The sequence below is a fragment of the Sesamum indicum genome, linkage group LG5 (assembly GCF_026168435.1).
Source record: "Sesamum indicum cultivar Baizhima isolate 11 linkage group LG5, ASM2616843v1, whole genome shotgun sequence".
Taxonomy (NCBI): domain Eukaryota; kingdom Viridiplantae; phylum Streptophyta; class Magnoliopsida; order Lamiales; family Pedaliaceae; genus Sesamum; species Sesamum indicum.
In genome coordinates this window covers 13,584,831-13,605,698 of record NC_142661.1, presented here as the reverse complement: position 1 = coordinate 13,605,698, position 20,868 = coordinate 13,584,831, and the positions used below count along the sequence as shown (strand labels likewise).

The 20,868-nt window shown below is 36.1% G+C and overlaps 2 protein-coding genes across 3 annotated transcripts; one reads left to right on the top strand and one right to left on the bottom strand.

Annotated features, from left to right (window-relative positions):
- Positions 1-4,485: 4,485 nt before the first annotated feature.
- On the top strand, positions 4,486-15,002 carry PHT4;5 (phosphate transporter 4;5). 2 transcript variants are annotated; one of them, XM_011080237.3, is made up of 15 exons: positions 4,486-4,997; positions 5,407-5,552; positions 6,229-6,328; positions 6,536-6,588; positions 8,391-8,465; positions 8,718-8,798; positions 9,102-9,163; positions 10,429-10,496; positions 10,815-10,930; positions 11,631-11,667; positions 13,025-13,120; positions 13,805-13,946; positions 14,036-14,088; positions 14,226-14,312; positions 14,601-15,002. In XM_011080237.3, exons 1-15 carry the CDS (start codon positions 4,623-4,625, stop codon positions 14,700-14,702), a joined length of 1,593 nt encoding a protein of 530 aa, XP_011078539.1. In that variant the 5' UTR covers positions 4,486-4,622; the 3' UTR covers positions 14,703-15,002. The 2 variants fall into 2 exon arrangements, with proteins under 2 accessions (XP_011078539.1, XP_088736641.1); XM_088880515.1 differs by having other exon boundaries at positions 14,226-14,337; positions 14,538-15,002.
- A 673-nt stretch (positions 15,003-15,675) lies between these two features.
- On the bottom strand, positions 15,676-19,604 carry LOC105162244 (heparanase-like protein 3). Its single transcript, XM_011080239.3, has 9 exons — positions 18,945-19,604; positions 18,433-18,469; positions 18,150-18,333; positions 17,910-18,058; positions 17,534-17,764; positions 17,249-17,438; positions 17,038-17,163; positions 16,400-16,499; positions 15,676-16,300 (listed from the first exon to the last, which is right to left on the bottom strand). Exons 1-9 carry the CDS (start codon positions 19,170-19,172, stop codon positions 15,932-15,934), a joined length of 1,614 nt encoding a protein of 537 aa, XP_011078541.1. The 5' UTR covers positions 19,173-19,604; the 3' UTR covers positions 15,676-15,931.
- Positions 19,605-20,868: the final 1,264 nt, after the last annotated feature.

The following is a 20,868-nucleotide window of genomic DNA, read 5'->3' as shown; positions in this document are numbered from 1 at the left end:
TTCAAACTTCACCTGCCATGATGATGTTGAATTCGCAGGTAATATCTCTGAACTTTCAGACATTGATTTGGACTGTTGGATAATAGACACGGGAGCTACAAGCCATATTTGTGCTAATCTCCAGTTATTTCATTCATACACTACTCTTGCACAACCCATACACATACATTTACCTGATGGAACCTATAAAACAACCACTTACATTGGAACAGTTCACTTAAATAAGCATGTCGTTCTTACTCAAGTCCTTAACCTTCCTTCGTTTTCTGTCAACCTATTATCTGTTAGCCAAATTTGCCGTAACACCTCTTACACCTTTCACTTTACTGATTCTAAGTGTTTGTTGCAGGACCAAGCAAATAATGCGAATCTGTTTGAAGGAAATCTTTTCAGAAATGTACATTGTTAAACAGACCTCATACAATCTTTCTTCCATCTCTGTTATCTGTAACAGTTCTTCAAATTCTGCTGATATTCATTGTAATGCTCAGACTTGGCATCATAGATTGGGGCATATTCCCTTGATCGTAATGAAACACATTCATCTTCCTAATTGTTCTAATGCTGCATCTACTGAACCATGTGAAGTGTGCCATAAGGCCAAACAAACTAGAATTCCTTTTCTTCCAAGTGATTCACAAGCCAAAGCCCCCTTTGATTTAATACACTTAGACATTTGGGGACCCTATACAACCTATACCATTTCAAATTGCAGCTATGTATTGATAATCCTTGATGATTACTCTCATTCCCTTTGGACGTATATTTTAAAACAGAAATCCCAAGTAACCTCTATTCTAAAAATCTTCTTTTTTATGGTTAGAACCCAACATTCTACAAATACTAAGATGATCAGAACGGATAATGGTTCTGAGTTCTTGAACAAAGATTGCCTAATGTTTTGTTAAGAGAATGGCATCATCCACCAAACTTCTTGCACATATACACCTCAACAAAATGGTAGGATAGAACGTAAACATAGACATTTCCTAGATGTAGCTAGAGCCTTATTAATCCAAACCTCATTGCCTTCTAAGTTTTGGGGTGATTGTATTCTCACCACCACTTACTTGATTAATAGGACACCTTCTAAGATTCTTCAGTGGAAAACACCCTTCGAGCGTTTAACCGGTAAACTTTCCACTTATCACCATCTTCGTATTTTTGGTAGCCTTTGCTTTGCAGCGAATATTGAGCCCCATAGGTCTAAGTTTCATCCCAGGCCTTCAAGTGTATTCTCATAGGTTATCCCATGACACAAAAGGAATATAAGTTGTTTGACATGGACAACAATCGTGTTATTATATCTCGAGACGTCCAATTCTATGAGGATGTATTTCCATTCTCTGTTTCTGTTCAAAAGACTAACTCTTGTCCTCTGCCTCTGTTATATCATTCTGCAGATATTTCAGCTCCATTTCATGATACCTCTTCTGCTTCTATACCCTCTCCTGAGCCATCCTTGCCTACCTCTGACTCTTCTCCAGCTTCAGTACAACCACTTACACGCTCCACTCAAATTTCTTAGCGTCCTACTTGGATGAACGACTTTGTTTGCTCTAGTCAACTCTCTCTTCATTGCATTCCTGTACCCCTGCATACATATCGTTTGTAGCTTCCTTGTCTGTCTTGCAGGAGCCCGAGTCCTTTTCAAAAGCAGTTCAACATAAGGAGTGCAGGGAGGCCATGGATATGGAGTTGCAAGCCTTGGAGGCTAATCACCCCAGGAAAAATTTCTCCTTTGCTGTCCAGTAAACGTGCAATCGGCTGTAAGTGGGTCTTTAAAACCAAGTTTCGTGCAGATGGGACAGTGGACAGGTACAAGGCACGTCTGGTGGCCAAGGGCTTCAACCAGATTGAGGGCATTGACTATACGGATAGCTTTTCCCCAGTGGCAAAGTGTGTAACTATGCGTATCTTCCTTGTTGTTGTTGCTGCTTATTCTTGGCCTATTCAACAGTTGGACATAAATAACGCATTTCTTCACAGGTACCTTGAAGAAGATATTTTTATGCTGCCCCCTGATGGATATAAGGTTCCTCCCAACATGGTTTGTAAATGTAGCGTTCTTTGTACGGCCTCAAGCAGGCCTCACGTCAATGGAACACAGAGTTCACTTTGAAGCTTACGGCTTATTGATTCGTTCAATCTGTCCACGACCACTGCTTTTTTATCAAGCCTCCTTCTTCAGGCATTATGGTTTTTCTCGTCTATGTGGACGATATCCTCATCCCAGGCCCTTCTCTCGATGATATTGCTGCAGTTAAACGGTATCATCACCAACTATTTACCATTAAGGATATAGGGGATGCGAGGTACTTTCTTGGGCTTGAAATCGCCCGTGGTTCTTCAGGTTTATACGTGGCACAAACTAAATATGTGTTGGACATTGTATGAGATACTGGCTTAGCTCAAGCTAAATCCGCTTCTAGTCCATTCCTTCCGGGTTTGAAATTGGTTGCTGGATCAGGTTCCCCTTTCTCACGCCCTGAATCCTATAGGAGATTAGTTGGGTGTTTACTCTATCTTGGCTTCACCCGATCGAATATTTCTTATTTAGTCCAGCAATTGAGTCATTACTTGAATCACCCCAGCGACTCACATTGGAAGGTAGCCTTACATGTGGTCCATTACCTTAAGGGTTGTCCTTCAAGAGGATTGTATTTTCCTGCTGCAAATTCATTAGTCCTTCGCGCGTACTGTGATGCGGATTGGGTATCATGCTTGGACTCCACACGTTCTCTCACAGGGTATTGCATATTTCTTGGTGATGCGTTGGTATCTTGGAAAACCAAGAAGCAGTCCACCGTTTCTCGGTCTACTGCTAAATATGAATATAGGAGTTTAGCTTCAACTGTTTGTGAACTCCGTTGGTTATTATATATTCTTTCTGATTTCCATGTTTCCGTTTCACTACCTATTGACTTGTTCTATGATAATAAGGCGGCCTTGCACATTCTGGCGAATCCGATTTTTCATGAGCGTACAGAGCATATTGAATTGGACTGCCATCTTGTTCGAGATGCTTACAAAGACGGGTTCATTTCCCCTATCTTTATTCCTGGTTTTCTACAGTTAGCTGATGTGTTTACAAAGTCTTTACTCATGAAGACATTCTTCTCTCTTGTCTCCAAGTTGGGACTGGTCTCCTTCGATCCCCGTCCCACTTGTGGGGGGGATGTTGAAGTTAAGCAGCAACAACAACAATCTCAGCAGCTACAGCAGCAACAAATAACAGAGCAACAGCTTGAGGAAGAAGAAGACGTTGGCTTCTTGGATACTAGCTAAAGAGTTTTTACTGAAGTCGCATTTTTGGCAACACATTTTAGTTCTGTTTCTGTGTTGTATAACTTATGTGTCAGGCCTTGTCATTTATTCTTGTTATTATTGGGCCATCTCATCGTCATATTGTTAGTTTGTTATTTTGGCAGTTATCTTGCATGACATATGTATATATATATAGAGCAGAGGTGATCGTCTTCTCTGTAACAGAAAATTAATAGAGATATTTTGCAGAAATGGAGAACACAATTTTCTCCCTAATGTTTACAACTTCAATTGTTTTTCTTCCTTTGCAATACAACATGCTTGGGCTTTGGTTACATATGTATTTTTTAGACAATATTGAAAAAAAATACTAACATTATTTTTTCTAGAAAAATTCGATTTTTCAATTTTTAAACTGAAAAATGTCGGTTATAACCAAAACCAAAATCGAACTAAAATTTGGGTGAAGAATCAAAAATTCGATTAAGTTCAATTCAATTGATGGAACTGAACACCCCTACGTATGAGAATCATATATAAATGCCATAAACTTTTTATTCTTGAAAAAGGATGAAATTTGTTAATTTTTTTGAATATTGATGAATTTAGTTGTGAATCCCATAAAGCAAGAGACTTTCACTATGTTTGATTTTGAATATAGAGTATGTTTGGTTTGCTTAATTTTGTAAGTTTTGAATATATTTTTGATTATCTTAAAATAGTTTTAATTACTTTTTCCAAAAAATATAATTAATTAAAAAATAATAGTTATTTTTAATCACTCAATTCTAAATAAATTATATATATTTTTATACATATATATATATAAATATATATATAAAAGAGACGTGATTTGATAATGAACAGTACTTTTTGTCTCCCTACTACCCAACATTAAACATACCATACTTATTTTATATTATCTTTAAAAACAAATCCAAACATACACACTATCTCTAACTTATTTTTATTTATCTTTGTTTTTTCTCTCTCTATTTCCACAAAATACCCTAAAATAAATTAAAAACAAAACCAAACATTATGTTTAATTGCGGAACTTCGTGTCTTATAAAACTAAATTACGAGTTTGCAAATATAATAATATACTCAAAAAGAGAAAAACAAAGACTCGATGATATTTTTCCAATTTAATTGGGCGCCACAAACCTCCAACTTCCGTGGCAAAGTTTGGTCCTTTTCTTAAATGTCGTGTTTCTTTCTCCTCACTCTCTGATCACACACACAATACATTAACTACGCTCGCTTCCACCTTATACTCTTCAACTTCGTTCCTTCCAAATTCAGAGCTTCTGACATTTTCTTCATATTCCCTTTACTTTGGAGAAGAAGAAAAAATGGCTCGACTCATCTCTAAGCCAAGCAGCGATTTCTTCAATATTTCATATGGCAAAAGCATAAGAGCTTCAACCTTCGGAACTTCGGTGGCAAACCAACCCTTGAATGGGCTACCCTTTAAGCAAAGCTTGAAGTTTAGAGTTTCTTGCAGCATAAAAGAGACAGAAAGAGAGAATGCTGCAGAAACACAAAGAATTCTAAGTGGGCTCGAAGTGAATGGTCAGTTGAAGGAGAAGGACGGTCTAGGGGAGTTTGGGAGTGTGGGTGGGGAAGTGGGCTTTAACTGGGATTGGCCGCCATGGAAGAATCTTCCTCAAAGATATAAGCTCATTGGGACTACGTCTTTGGCCTTTGTTGTTTGCAATATGGATAAGGTAATTTTTCTTGTTTGTTGTTTAGGATATGTTCTAAGCCTTTCTTGTGAGAGTACAATTCTTGTGATAATTGAAGAGGGTTGATTTCTCACTGGATCAAAGTAAATTCGTGCAGACAGGATGTATTTAATGCCTGGGATGTGTAAATGTTTGAAGGCCAAATTTTTCATTTTACCGAGGGAGGGGGCATTAGTTTTCTGCCTTGGAAATGAGTAGGAACTTATGTTGGAATAATGGAATCTTTTCTTGCTATGGAGTGATATGTTGCTATGGTGTGCTTGCCTTTTGGATATTTATGACTACTGATTGCAAAGTTATGAAAATTCATCTAGATATATTGTCAGAATTGATAAATGCTATTAGGTTAACTATGGGAAAATTTATGACTAATTTTTCCTATACTGAATAGGTGAATTTGAGTGTTGCCATAATTCCAATGTCGCATCAATTTGGGTGGAATGCTTCTGTGGCTGGATTGGTGCAGTCATCTTTCTTCTGGGGTTATGCACTTAGTCAGTTGCCTGGTGGTTGGCTCGCAAAAGTTTTTGGTGGGAGGTTGGTACCTGAGGCCAAACTTGGCTGTTTAAGTTTACACTAGCGACATTACTGTGGAGGATCCTAAAGCATGGGATGGTTGCTTATAAGAAGCCATTTGGTAGTTGCATGAACATATAAACAATACTAACATGTGAAGAAATATTTTGTATGCTCATGCAACTATGGAGATGGTGTTGCTACTGAGAATAGACTGACTTTCCTCTACGTTTTGCCAGCTAATTTGATTTGTTCTTGGTTCAGAATCAGAAATCTTTACAAATACTGATAATTCAAACCTCAGAATGACATTTTGATTGACCGAAGTTATAAAAGATCGGAAGAGGTTGAAACCTTAAAATGAAATCTAATGCGTTAAGAATTGGTCTGTGATCGAATTGTTTTATCAACAGTTTTCTTTGTTTGATCAACTGCACTGGTAATGGATGTATTTCTACAATTTGCATTTATTTTGATATAAGTCTTCGTTTTCAACAATGAGCAAAAAGAAAATTTTGGCGCCTTAATCCTGTCAAATGTGTCTTATTGCTTACAACTGATAAAACACATCCTCATTAAGTTTCTTGAAGTGCTGGTACTATGCAGTTTTCAATATTTATCTTGAGCATCATAAATAGGAAAATGGGAATTATCGATTCAAATCTTTTTTTCCATCGATTACCCTGTCTGTATGCAGAAAAGTTCTCGAAATTGGAGTCCTGGTCTGGTCGCTGGCCACAGCTCTGGTTCCCCTTCTTGCTGGGTTTATGCCAGGACTTATATTTTCCAGGATTTTGGTAATTCCATTTCTCCGAGCTTCCATAAATACTATCTCATGCTAAGATAAACTCTCTACTTGTTTCGTTATCAAACTGGGAGCAAAATAATTTTTCTGGTCTGATGACAACTTAAACTTCTTCCGATTAATTTCATTCAAAACTTTGCACGCATTCAGATTCATTTCTGTTTATCCTTTATCCTGACTTGCTTAATTAACAATTCAGGTTGGAATAGGAGAAGGTGTTTCACCATCTGCTGCCACTGATATGATTGCTAGGTACGTTGTTAATGTGACGTCCTTGAAACCAGAAGGATGAACACAGATAAAAGATGAAAAATATTGTAAAGAGAATGAGATAATGAGAATTAGAAAAGAAATAGAGAATTTATCACTGATGGAGAACAATAAATCGTTATTCTAGATACTTTTGGCACTGGTAAGAAATGGAATATTTTGATTTTTTTAACTGCTATTAGGTTCCACAATGTCTTATAGCACCTAAAATTCTGTCTGTACCTGCGGAAAAGTTGGGGTTTCTTCTATTTCATATTAGCTTGCCTATTCTTATGGTTTTCTTGACAAAGTTATCTTAGAAGGTAATGTTATTAGAAAGTACAAAGGTCAGGATCTTTAAGTAGTCCATTATGACTTCTCACTATAAAATTGTTTGCAAGCATTGCTTTCTGTTGAGTTATCCTTTGTATTTACATGAAGACAGAACTATGCCGTCTGGATTCATGAGTTCAAAGACCACTGATTCAATTGTTAAAATTTCTGCAGATTAGAAATTTTCTAGATGATCTGAGATATTCTCTGTTACACTAGTTTTGTTATAATGATAAGATTAACAAGAAATAGTGTAACCTTAAATACTTTTAGCGGAAGTCAGAAGTATTTTAGGAAAGAACCACATTGCTGCTCGTTCTGGTCTTTATAAGGAGTGCGATGACGCAATCTAGGACTTATAATTACTGCATATGTAATTTCTTCTTCGTGGAGTTCTTTGTTCTGGGACTGACAGATTTAGATACTTCTCTTGTTTTGATCTTTATCAGATAATAGATTCTTTTCCTTCTTTTTTCTTTATTATTTGTTGGGGCGTTGGTGAGGAATTGGTTTGACTCTTGTTATTCTGCCCAAGAATCCATGATTTAAGTTTTCATTCTGAAGTGCATTATAAATTATTGTATCATGTATTGTAATGGGGGAATGCTTTTTTAACCTATGCAAGTTTTAGGTGTTTATCGATGCTGAAATAGTGAATCTTAAGGATAGATTTAAGGTCTAAGTGTTTCATTAAAACAAATCATTTCTCCTGCTCTTTAGTTAGGAGTCAGTGGCTATTGCACAGTGCAGGTTTTTACTTAGAAATCAGATGTAAGCAACGTGTATGTACTTGAATGCCATCTTTTGCTTCTGATTATGCCATAAGGTGACTATCTCTAGTGTTCTCTACTTCTTAACCATGTCTATATCAATAAAAACTTGGAACATGGAGCAAGCTAACCGAAAATTCTTTGCCTTCTGAGTTGCTATAATGGATCCTCTCTGCTGTAAGTGAAGTTATTTATGTGTAGAATAGAGTCAAGTATAGAAACAATGAAGTGTACGATGAGTCCGCATTTCACATCATAAGTACATATGATCGTTGTTTATAAGCTCTGTTCAATACACTTCACTAAGGTATCCAAAAAGTTAGTGGTCCACAAAGGGTTTGATTTCATTATATCTTAGGGAATAGGGGAAACAGCACAATTTGTTTGGATGCACCTCAAATGTTGTAGCCCAGAGTTCAAAGGAAAATATTTTATTTTTGCCTGTTCTTCATTGCTTCATTATCTGTGGAGTGGGAAGTGAAGAAAAGGTGGTAGATCGGTTTAATAGTTTGAGAAGGTTGGTACCCGAGGTTCAACTTTACTTCCTTTCAATCTCTTCCTTTATCAATTTATGAGTCATTGCCTGTATCTTCTGATGATAATAAATTGACTTCATCACTAACTCTTTTGAGGGGTTCTGTATTTGTGATTGCTTACTTCTTCACTTGTGTTCTATGTAACATCGATTTGAACTATTTTCAGGTCAATACCAATTGAAGAGCGTTCACGTGCAGTAGCATTTGTTTTCGGTGGTTTGAGTGTTGGAAGTGTCTTGGGGTAATGATCTTTTAGCAATTAATCTTCATTTTGCCTTCCATGCATCATATTTGTTAGATTTTGCAAGATCTTATATGGAAGATAGCGAAGCTTTTATTACGCAGTATGGAATTGATTGGCTGGCAGCTATAACACATAAAATCTATTTGAATTTACAGTAGAATGATTTGAACTCGTTATTTGTTTTCTTGTTAGTCAAATGTTGTGATTGGGTTTTCACTCACTTGTAATATTTGGATCGTTGAACTGCAGGCTTCTTTCGGCGCCTCCACTAATCCAGAATTATGGCTGGGGATCTGTATTTTACATTTTTGGCTCCCTGGGTATAGCCTGGTAAGATAATGTTCGAATTTAAATCAGATTGTATATCCCTGTCCCTTGGAACCAATAGAAGAACCATGAAAATAAAAAGCAGAATAACCCCAAAAATCTCATGTTTTCGTTCTAGATGCAACATAATCAGTTCTTTTTTCTCTTCTGTAATAGGATAAGAAAATATCCCTGGTGAAAGCCTGTCAATCACTATAATTTTCTTTCTCCAGTTTCATAGGTAAAGATACATAAGTAATTGATGTGGTCACTTAAACTAACATAGACTTTTCTTTTCTCCCTCAAATCTTTTAAACTACTTTTCAGGTTTTCAGTATTTCAGTTCGTTAGAGAAGATGAGCCTCCATTTAGAGCTCCTTACTTGTCATGTATGCTATTCTTTTTTTATTTTTCATTTTTGTCTAAATTTCTGCCTCCGTCGTTTTTAAAGTCTTTGCTGTTTGAAATAAGCTTAACTTGTTTTTAATTGTTTGTCGATTTCAGTAGTCTATGGTGATGACGTCTTCATTTTTTGTTATGTTAATGCATGTGCTAATGCCTTGAATAGCTTCTGTACAAATTGATCTAGTAATCATTTTAGTTTTGTCAAAGTTATTACGTAATCCAAATGGTTGCTAAAGAATTTGAAATCCATATATAACTCATTTGTACAAATAAGTGTAATAGACTAGTTATTATGGACATATAAATTTGGCTCCAAAGTAGGTAACTAAACGCAACCATAAGGTATACTTTTGACCGTTCTCCTTATTTGATCTGATTCTACCTTTTTTTCTCGATTATCAACCCTTGCAGATTAGAATTCTGGACCAGATCTAGTTTATCGATGATCTTTATGAAGTAAAATGTTTATGGTTTTAAGAAAACCGCTCGTCCGATTCAGAAGTGACTAACATCTGCATTTTACAAAATCAGCTGACAAGAATCTGAGAAGTCATGGACACTTAGTTATTAAATTTTTTTCATTTTTCATTTCAATTCGCATCTTCTGGAAATTGTTTGTAATGATTGAATCACACTCCCTTGTATTCATATATTGGACCCTAGCCAGCTATATCTTGACTGTAAAATCTAAGGCAGGCCTATAAACTACTCCAAAAGATTTCGTCCCAAGGCTGATGTGGGAAGATGTTGCAACTCCCCCACAGTACGCGAAATGTTCGTTGTATCCATCCTCTGGTTATGGTCAAATACCAACCTAAAGTTTAGGACCAATTGAGGAGGTGATATTAAACCATGGCTCCGAAGTATCTGAATAGACTCTTGCCTTAGTCTATGCAGTTGTCACTAGATAATTGCAACATAAATAGCTTAAGCTCACACTGCAAGAGCCAACAAAAACTTTCTTAAACTAGTTAGACTATTTCCCTATAATTGAAGAAAGGTTGTTACAAGTTCATTTTCTAGTGATGTGAGACAATTCTTGTACAAAATTATGCTATACAAGTGAGTGAGAAGATTTATGTGGGACGATTCTGCTTCGGTTGGATTGATTTGTCCTAAGTTCCAATAACTCTGTTTTGAAGTTTAAGATTGTAATGTTTTCCATCAACGCTTTACATATAGAAAATGCCGAAACCTTATAGTCCGATATTTTCCTGACTCGCATATATGCTATAATTTATCTTTGCAGGGCCTCAATCTAACCCTATGAGCAAGCCATGGGGTTCCTCTTTGAAAGAGTTGAGTAGCTCACTAGGGGTAGGTGTATCTATTCCTTTAATACTAGACGCAGATACGTATTTAAATTACATAAAGAATTTGAAACAAGCAGAATCCGACCCTATTATTATCATGTTTCATAAAACAACAAGGATTTTACATGTCTCTTTGCATGACATCCTTGAGAATTGTGGTTTTCTCTATGATAATAGTATCTGCTAGCATAGGAATAATAATAACTTAAAACAGTTGGTTTTGTTGTCAAGAAAAACAATGAATTAAATTAAGAATCAAAAGAGTTGGGAACATTGATTGGAGTTGAGAGCTTCTGTGTGACTATTTCTTGATAATATACAGGATGTACCTTGGAAGGAATTTTTCAAATCTAAAGCTGTATGGGCAATGATATATGCTCACTTTTGTGGAAGTTGGGGTCACTATACCTGCTTATCTTGGCTTCCCACATATTTCAGGTGCACTTTTATTGCTACATTTTGTCAAAAGATTGAAAACCGTTTATTCTTGTCGCCATAGCTGCAGGATTCTTTCTTGGGAACTTTTAAAGGTTTACCCATGGACTATGCTTATGAAATTCACAACTTTATTGGATCATTGCAATATGTATTTACTTTGATGGTACTAATTGGTGACTTTACTATCACGACATGGATATCTAAGTAACCAAAGTTTAACCTTTCAGCATGAGAGTATCGTAATGCCTATACCCAGTGTCTTATTGTTAACTACGAGCTTGCATCTGCAAAATGGGAGAAAATATTTGAATATTTGGACTTTGAACCAACTTTCAATATGACTTTATTAGTTTGAAGATCGAATGCTGTCGGAAATTTACATGTTCACTTTTCGAAGGCTTTTATACATGCATCTCAACTTTGCAAATTTGGGGCACATTATTATTAAATGAAGTGTAATTCCTTGTAGCATTCAAATTATTTACATTGAGTTTGTGAAATTTGTCCTCTTAGACTAGTAAATGCTGAAATTCTTGGATTCCTTTTCATCTTTGAGACAACCTTTGCTTTTCTTTATCCTGTATTCTTCTCTTCTCTATTGTTAGTTTTTAGTCAATAAATGCAATTCACTATGAAAATAATTTATTACGGTGCAAGTTATTATGCAATCGGATTTTAAATAGAGCAACATCCCTTGCAGTGAGGAGCTGAATCTTGATCTGACAGAAGCTGCTTGGGTAAGTCTAGAACATTTTAGTGATAGATTTTATACATCAATATGCTGTTTGTCCTATTTTTGATGCATCAATAACCATCCAATTAGTAATATCTTCATTAACTTCCATATCAGAACATGATAATATACTCAATCTGACTTTACTTCCTCAGTATGATTGTTGTATCAAATGCAAATACAGAAGAAAGGGACATTGTTTCTACCTTATTGTTTCATAGAAGATATCATAAGCTGCGGAGCAAATTTCCATAGTATTTTTAGATAATGAATTTAGAAATGCAAAAAAAATTTCAACCTAAATTCTAGTCCCGTAATCTCATCATTAACTAATTACTAAAGTTGATAATAAATGGCGCTTCAGAGGAACTTGTTTTGACTTAATATTGAGTTGGAAAACTACTGGAAGTGTTATCTAACGCATCTGAGCATTGTTGATGTTATTGTAGAAAGTGTGGAAGAAACTAGGTGGCATGAGACTTCATGGTTAAACTCATGGTTCTTATCAATATTATATCTCTGTAAATTAGCTAATAGTGTTGGCCTCGCACTCTTTAATCAAAGTTCATATAGGGAAACCTTCTAAAATTAACCCAGCAGCCAGCACAAGTCCTGGAAACATGGAAAAGACTGCTTGGAGTGGTCATAGTAGGGTTGCCTATGGAAAGAGTTACCAACAGAATGGTACAAAAATATCCTTTCTGACTGCAAAAAGAAATGTAATAATAATGGAAATATCAAATTGGACAATAACCTTTATCCACAAGGATGTTTAATTGCGGTCTGTTTCTTCCATTTTAGAGCAGCTTTACAGCAACCAAGATCCTATTCATGTAGGAATGCAAAACTTAGTTGGTTGAAGTATCGCACAGGACCTCCTGTATATATTATCACCTCATTTTACATAATAGAACATCGTACCAGATTTGACAAAATTCTTTTTCAGGATACCATGTTGTCCACACCAGTGTTGTAGCTTGAAAACCAACTCTTTATTTTACAGTATTTGAATATGATATGGGAACCTATATTTGACTGCATATATCTTCAAACCTGCTTTAATATTCCTTATATCTCTCTAAATATCTGTACCTGTGTAATGTTTCTCTCCAATTAATTACATATTTTTGGCATAAGTAATACCAAAGATTAAATAAGATGAAGTACATATATGTTACTTGTGAAGGAGAAAGTGAGTGCTCATGGGAAGACAGAGTTGAAATATGATAACATGCTTATAAACTAATTCGGAGTTTGTATTGAAAATGTTGCATGACAATACATCATCAATGATTTTGGTTGTGTGAGTTCTTGGCAATTAACGAGGATTAATACAAACTTTTTGTCTTATGCAACTGCAGGTTTCAGTTCTTCCGCCACTAGCTTCAGTCGTTGTCACCAGCATTGCATCCCAATTGGCTGACAGCTTAATCTCGAAAGGCGTTGAAACCACAGTGGTGAGTTAAAGGCGGATGCTTATTTATGTAATTTTTTGTTCATGAGTTCAAAAGTACATTAAATGCAGAACCTTAGTACCCCCTGGATTCAGGATTAGAAAACTTCTACCCCATATATGCTTGTTTTAAACGTATCATCCTCTCTGTTTGATAGTCCTTAACAGAATGGAGGGCTCTGTGATATGTAATTGGTGTACATGGAACCTTCTCTGTGAAGAGAAGCACTAGAAATTAAATGGTGAAAGTGTAGAGTTTACCTAGGTACATATGCTTACTCCTCTCGTAATAAAATCCCGTTGGTTTCTGCATTACCTTAAGCTACTGTCTTCTTTTTGCCGTTTCTGTTTCTTGAATTAAAAAAATCAGACCTTTCAGTCGAAGTCACGAGTTTCTTGTTTGATATTCTCAAACCTGAAAGCTCTTGTTTGATATTTTGTGTCAGTGATTTGTCGTTATTGGAACTGTATAGCTAATATGCCCTTCATAGTGAAGTACTTGCTTTAGCATGTCTGCTGTTTACAGTACTGGAAATACTTCATATTCTCTTCTCAAACCTCTCGTCATATTATTTGTCACTCCAAGTTCCTTCTACAATCATAAGTCAAACTACTTTTTGCAACTTGGAGGAAGTCATCTGCATTTGAAACTTTAAATTAGGAAATCCACTGTTTCGTATGGTAACAGGTACGGAAAATTTGCCAAACAATCGCATTTGTTTCTCCTGCGACTTGCATGATTCTTTCCTCTATCGATTTAGGACTGAGTCCATGGGAAGTCGTTGCAATCCTTACAGGTGGTTTAGCGCTATCGAGCTTTGCCTTATCAGGTACTAAACCCGTAACAGCTTTGGTAGCATATTCAAACAGCAGATTCTTAAGTTATAAATTTTAATACAACGTCATTCGTTTGCGGCAGGCTTGTACTGTACCCACCAAGACATGTCGCCCGAATATGCAAGTGTCCTTTTGGTATGATTTTTTGTGCGTCTAGCACTTGAAGTTGTTACTAAACAATGTTTTTGGGATATTATTTTATTGATGACGAAGTTATGATACGATTTTCTTCATATACTTACTGAAACTGAATTATATGGTCATTCTTGCAGGGCATAACCAACACAGTCGGAGCAATACCTGGAATTGTTGGTGTCGCCCTCACAGGTTACCTTCTCGATTCGACTCACTCATGGGCGGTAAGTACCTTTCTTAGCAACATTTGTGTTTTCTTGATACAATTACATAGACATCTCTTAATTTTTCTAGCATATTGCCAAAAACCCCTTCAATTTTGAAAAACTACGTTAAGACTTCCTGTAGTCGCGTTTTATATTACAGATTTCCTTTACCATCTGGTCTTTAGGAAGAATTTGTAATGCATAATATGTTTGCAAAGATTATAGCATAATTTTTCAAAATAGTAAGTGATTTAAGTTTTCTCGTATACCCCTGTCCTAATACATATACGTCTATTTCTCACATAGATGTCGTTGTTTGCTCCGTCGATCTTCTTCTACCTCACCGGTACAATTGTCTGGTTGGCGTTAGCTAGCAGTAAGCAGCAAACATTCTCCAAGACCGACTAATAGTAGCATTGAGCGTCGGAACAACCCCATCTCATTTTCGGATGTATTACATATCCGAACAATTTTGCGCAGTGTAGGTTGCCCTTTTATATTACCTACTACTTAGGTTCTTGTATCCCTTCTTACCCCTTGTGCAAAATCATAGGCTAATAACATTTTATTGCATCATTGTTAGTACAACATATGAGTGTACATATTATGTACGTACCTTCCTGTATTAATGTTTGATTTGTTTTGTAAGGGATATTTATGGTTATAAATTTCAGTGAGTCCTGTAAATGCAAATGACTTCAAACTAAATTACCTGTCTTGGGGTAATTTTCCCTGTTTTCAGTTTTGATGAACGACCACATCATTTAAACTGTTAGAGAAATGAATAATTTATATTAATATTGTAACACGTCCTCTTCATGAACTCTTTTTTTAATAAATAGCATTATTGAGCCAAATTCGAGATTTTTTGTTTATATTACAATGATTGATTTATGAAGGATTGTGATCGCAATCTTGTTAAGCCCATGTGTTGGGCTCTATTTTTCCATTGCCCTTTGTCCTGAAATTTTGCTCTGTATTGTCGAATATGCCCTTAATGTTTTTCGAAACAACCTAATAACTTGGTAAGTACAATTAATGCACCAACATCTTTTTTGACTTCTATAGGGACCAAAAGCATAAAATTTATGTTTTTGTCTCTTGCATCATAATTGTTAGTAAACATGCTAGTGTAATAACTAAGCATTGTGTCCAAATAAATCAGCAACAAGTAAACAAGTCGGTTCTCAGTCGTATCCTAACTTGTCACAGAGATAATTGGGACTTAATTTAAATGGGCATCATCCCATAACAACTACTATTACAATCGCGAATATTATTAAAGTAGATTAATATCCCACGATAAATAAATTATATCCACGTTGCATAATTTATAATTGTTCCAGAGAAATGCAACAATTTATAATTGTTCCAGAGAAAATTCTTTTCAAATCACAAATTTAATTAAATCCGACAATCATGCGACAATTACAATTGCATATGCTTCTTGATAACTCTCTCCGAACTATACATCAATTGTGTGTAGAAACACCAATTAATTACTCATGAAAAACACAAGTACACTTCATTTTTCCACCGAAAGAATTGAACAAAAAACTGAAAACCTTTGCTGGCTAGTTCTTATTTGATCAAATCACCATTGGGAAATGAATCAGTTTTATGTTTTTTCTGTATCTCTACCTGCAAGCTGGGACAGCAGCATTTGGCATGTGAACAAATACAATGGAGTAAGGAGCGACCATTATGGGCTCCGATGAATTCACCCTCACAGGCTCTAGTACAGGTATAAGCCCGGATGAGTTAACTGTTAATGCCTTTCCGTTCAGCAAAATGGTCCGGCTCTGTATGTTCCCGTCCGCTGGTGTTAAGTGGTATTCTTCTCTTACTTTGCCAGATACCTGTTTGTTATGATGCAACGGTGTTGCTGTTGATCTATGCCTGTGGTGCCTGTGTTTGCGTAGGCGCGTCAATGTACCGTTGAAGTCGACTTTTGCATGGACAGTCGTGTTCCCGTCTATGTTTATGAGAAGTAGGGTGACGCCTTGCTGCAAATACAGGCTGCGATCAGGCCGGTTGATGTCTTTGTTGTTTTGGTTTATGAGACGGGCAAAGGTTTTGTTTCCCTAAAGTAGAGTGATACTTACAGATTGCTTTGCGCAGTGAGCGTAAGCACGGATCGTTCGATTCCCTGTAAAGTTGGTTGACAAAACATATGTTCCCATTAACCGATGCCAAAGAAGAGCACTGCAAGAATGCAACCAGCTAGTTGTAAGTCAGAAAGAAAACATAGTTCAAGTATATCTCGATACCAGATAATTGGGCAATACAAATCCGAGAAAATCCAGTGATATACCTATTGTTTCTGGATTCACATTGTATCACTGATAGTATATGCCAATATGATTATATTATAGGCCATTATTACGATCTTACTAACTGTTCTAGTAAGTCCAACTTTTTACTATTCGTATTTTTCTTTATTTTTACTAATTTCAGATACCTGAGTATTCCTCAATGTATTTGTTCCGTACCGCTTGATAATATCTCTACGACTAATGCTAAATATTATCTAGGGACCATTTGTGGATACCGCAACTCTAAATTGTGGTCGGCAGTGAACTGAGAAACGGTATGTGAAACAAATTCACCTTGGGTCGAACTTCTGGTAAACAATCCAAACTAGCTTTAAGCATTGCAGCAATGTCTATGGCACGCAAGGGAAATTTATGCAACAGAAGGGCAAAGGGAAACGCAGTTAACGAAAAATCCAGTTTCACTTAACCTGTAGTAATCTGGATTTGGAGCAAATGTGGTGGTATTGAGTAAACCGTAGTTGCCACCAATTAATGTCTGCCTGCAATATGTCTTGGTATCGTAAGTTGATGCCAGTCCTAGTTGATCCAGGTACCTATTCATCATTTAACATCATTATCAGCTATAAACGTCAAGTCCAACCAATCCAAGAACTGTTCCAAATTGCAAGGGGCTATTACCAGAAACTAAACACAAAAGCGTTTGTAACTCCATTGCGGCCGCTATTGTAAGCCCCCCCAGCTTCACCAACCCAGGCGGCAGCTGAGTTTTCCGAGGTCCTGATGATGTTGTGGAGGTTCCTGAAGACATCAGCTCCATTATCAAGAACAGATGGATTCAGAATCCTTTCTATAAGGTGCTCATCACTTCCTACAAATAACCCAAGTGAGAATTTGTTTATATGGGGTCAGCAGCAGCAGATTTGTGACCGATATCTTCTCGTTTTACTTTGTTTTCTGAAATACCTGGGCCAAGATTATATATATGGTGGCTGATCACATTCATTGATCCGACTGTTTTAGCTAGGAACTGCTGGAACCATCCAGGGTCAAAGAATCCTCCAGGTGCTATGATCTGTGGTTTTGTGTTAACTTCCTTGTAAATATCATGTATTAAGTCGTGTAGAACGATAGTGTCAAAGGCATACGTATCCACATCGATTCCTACACCTATTCCCCTTCCACTCAATTCATTCCCTGACAACATACGAGATAGAGAAACTTTTCAACTATCCCAAAAACACAAATGCTTTGATTAAACTCAACTCATAGTCATCAACAAATTCACACACACACGCTGACATGGTATTGGCAAAACGACATTACAAAAAAAAATTCTTACCAAGTTCCCAACCGTAAATGTTATAGCCCTTTCTCACAGTATAACGAATGAGAGATGCTGCATTCGACGAATCCCAGGGACCCGTAGCAGTATTGTTAGGCTGTATCGATTTTCCCTTAAGAGCGTTCAATCCGAAAATGACAAGAGCCCTGAATCGAACACGCAAAGAGATTGTAAGTCTGAATATCAGCATCACCTCTTGTATAGAACTTGAATTCAGACAACGGACGACCTCCTTACCCTGATTGATTAAAGAAGGAATTTAGTTCATCCCATCTGGCCAAGGGCAGACATCCTCCAGTGAAACCAAACATCTGCGAGGAGTTCTTGGCAAACGGAATGCACGGTTCCGGTTTATCCTCAGTTTGATAGATGACTTTGTCTTGTAAAGTGCCCCCCAATCTGATCTTCAATGGTGAAAAGGCTACATGATTATACGGCATAAAGCAAGTTATGCTTCACCATTTTCATTTAATGGGATAAAATTCCACTTCGTGCCGAGAAAATATAAAAGAATCTATACCTTTTACCGCGTTCAAGAAAACACTATTCTTAAGATCCTGCAATTAAAATCATGAAACAGATTAAATTTCTGCTTACAAATTTTATATTGAGATTATGAAGAGATGAGCACAAGCAATGACAAAATGGAGTACCACTTTTGTTCTGAAGTGGACAGTAACAAAATCAAGAACCAAGAAACGGAATCAAAATGGACCCTGGTTATCAAATTTGACCGTAGTTTATTGAAACAGCCATATAAAAAAGGCCAAAAAGCATAAGAATTGTATCTCAAAACCTCAACAGAAGAACTGCATTCTTCAAACACCAAGCTCATATATGTGCACACACACACAAAGACAAAACCGTAAGGCCGAAAAAAGCACTTTGAATTGAATTCCGAAACTTCAAACACAGAACATCTGGATTTCTTCCAAACACCAACTTCATATATGCACAAGCAAGCGCGCCTACACACACATATACAGATGTATATATACATATATTTAGAGAGAGAGAGAGAGAGAGAGAGACCAAATTCAGCAAAGAAGCGTGGCCCCAGCTACAAGTTCCATAATCACACTTCTCAGGCGGCCACCAGTCCAGCGTCGCGCATATGAAATCCTCATCCGTCTTCGCAATGGGGCTCTTCCCATCAACAAATACAATCCCTTCAACAGTTTCACCAGCCTTCACATCACCAATGCAGCACAGCACACACACCAACACCCACCACGCCTTCGGCAAAACGAAAGAACCCATCTCTGACAACCCCACAAAAATTCAAGAAACGTCACTTCAACACCTGCCCAGCCTCATTAAACCCAGAAAAAAGACTAAAACTTCACAGGTCCCAAATGCTCAAAAATCATCTTCCCAGTTGAAAACAAAGTTCATATAGCAAGAAAGAAACAACCGGTGGGGGGTCCGGACTATGAACTAAAATAAGAAAGAGACAGGGACATTTAAGGAGCTAGGAAAGCTTTATTCGAGCTGACAATAATGGAGAAACGAATTCAAGATTTTTGGTGCTGTTTTTCCTTTTTCATGGTGTGGAAGTAAATAAACAATGTCCAAGTTCGTTGAAGTGGGCCATTGAAAATGTGCTTTGCTTCAGAAAGGCGTAGAAAGATTGCAGAAGCGCAGAGGGAAAGGTAAAGTATGGCCGAATAGGAATTTTGATGAACTGTTGTGGGGTTCACAAGATCTGGGGCCACGCCCATTAACAACGCTGCTATATAGAAAGAAAAATAATGATGAAAAATGCATTAATAGTATCTTACTTGGTTTTGAATTTATCATTTTTAGTTCATTTAGAACACCCTTTTTCAGTTGTAAGAAGTTTGGTGGCTTCTGTTCCTATAATTATCATAGGCTAGGTATGCCTCAGGACCACCTACATGGATGTTTAATGATTCCTTACCGACACAATATTTGAGTCGAGAGCACATTATTGTTCGGGTTTGTTTTAATTATTATTAAATTTTGAAAATTATATCTAAATTTAATTTGATTATTAATTTGTTTGAGCTTTAATTAAATCAAATACAAATCGAACTCAAGTAATTCGATATTTTTAAGTATATTTTATTATTTTTATATTAATAGAATCGAGCTTGAGCGAGCTCAAAAGTTTACGAACAAAGTTCGAGTTGTAAAACATATTGAGTCCGAATAAGTTTTTATCAATCGATTCCAATCGAATAAATAATTTGATTATATTTTTTCAATTGAGCCGACAAGTGCTGGTACTCTTTCTGAAATATGTTAAAAGAAGATTGGAAATTATGAATATGGTTTCATACTTATAGGACTCGGCAATTTTAATTCTGTTGGAAAATAATATCGTTATTTATTTTGAATTTATTATTCGTATAAATTTTGAACACATTTTTTTAGTCGTAAAGTGGCTTCGATTTTCGATTATTGTCATGGACTAGGTGTGCCTCGTGATTACTTATATTGATGTTTACAGATTACTCACAAATATCATACTCATATTAGTTGTTCATTCTTACTAACTAAGTCACAAGAGTAGCAGTTTCAGTCGTGTTAGAATTCAATTTAATAATTAAGTGCAATTTTAAAAAAAAAATTGACACATCAAAATCCACCTAAAATTGGAACTCACACGAGGGATATATGTAAAATCCCAACCATATTTGAAATTTCTAATGGATTTTGTTCTTTATATTCCAATTCTTGTAAATTGCAGAATTTAATTGCTAAATTAAATTTCAATAGGACTAAAATTGTCGTCTCAACCCTGTAATTATACAATCTTGCAATTTTCCCAAATAAGATTTTATGAATTAAAAACTTCATTTTTCCCTGAAAATATAACTCCATATTTGAATTTAAAATATAAATAATATAAATAAGAATTTCTAGCAACAATACAAATAAAAATCCATAATTATACTTCTTTTTTCCTACTTTTATTTAAAATTTCATATTA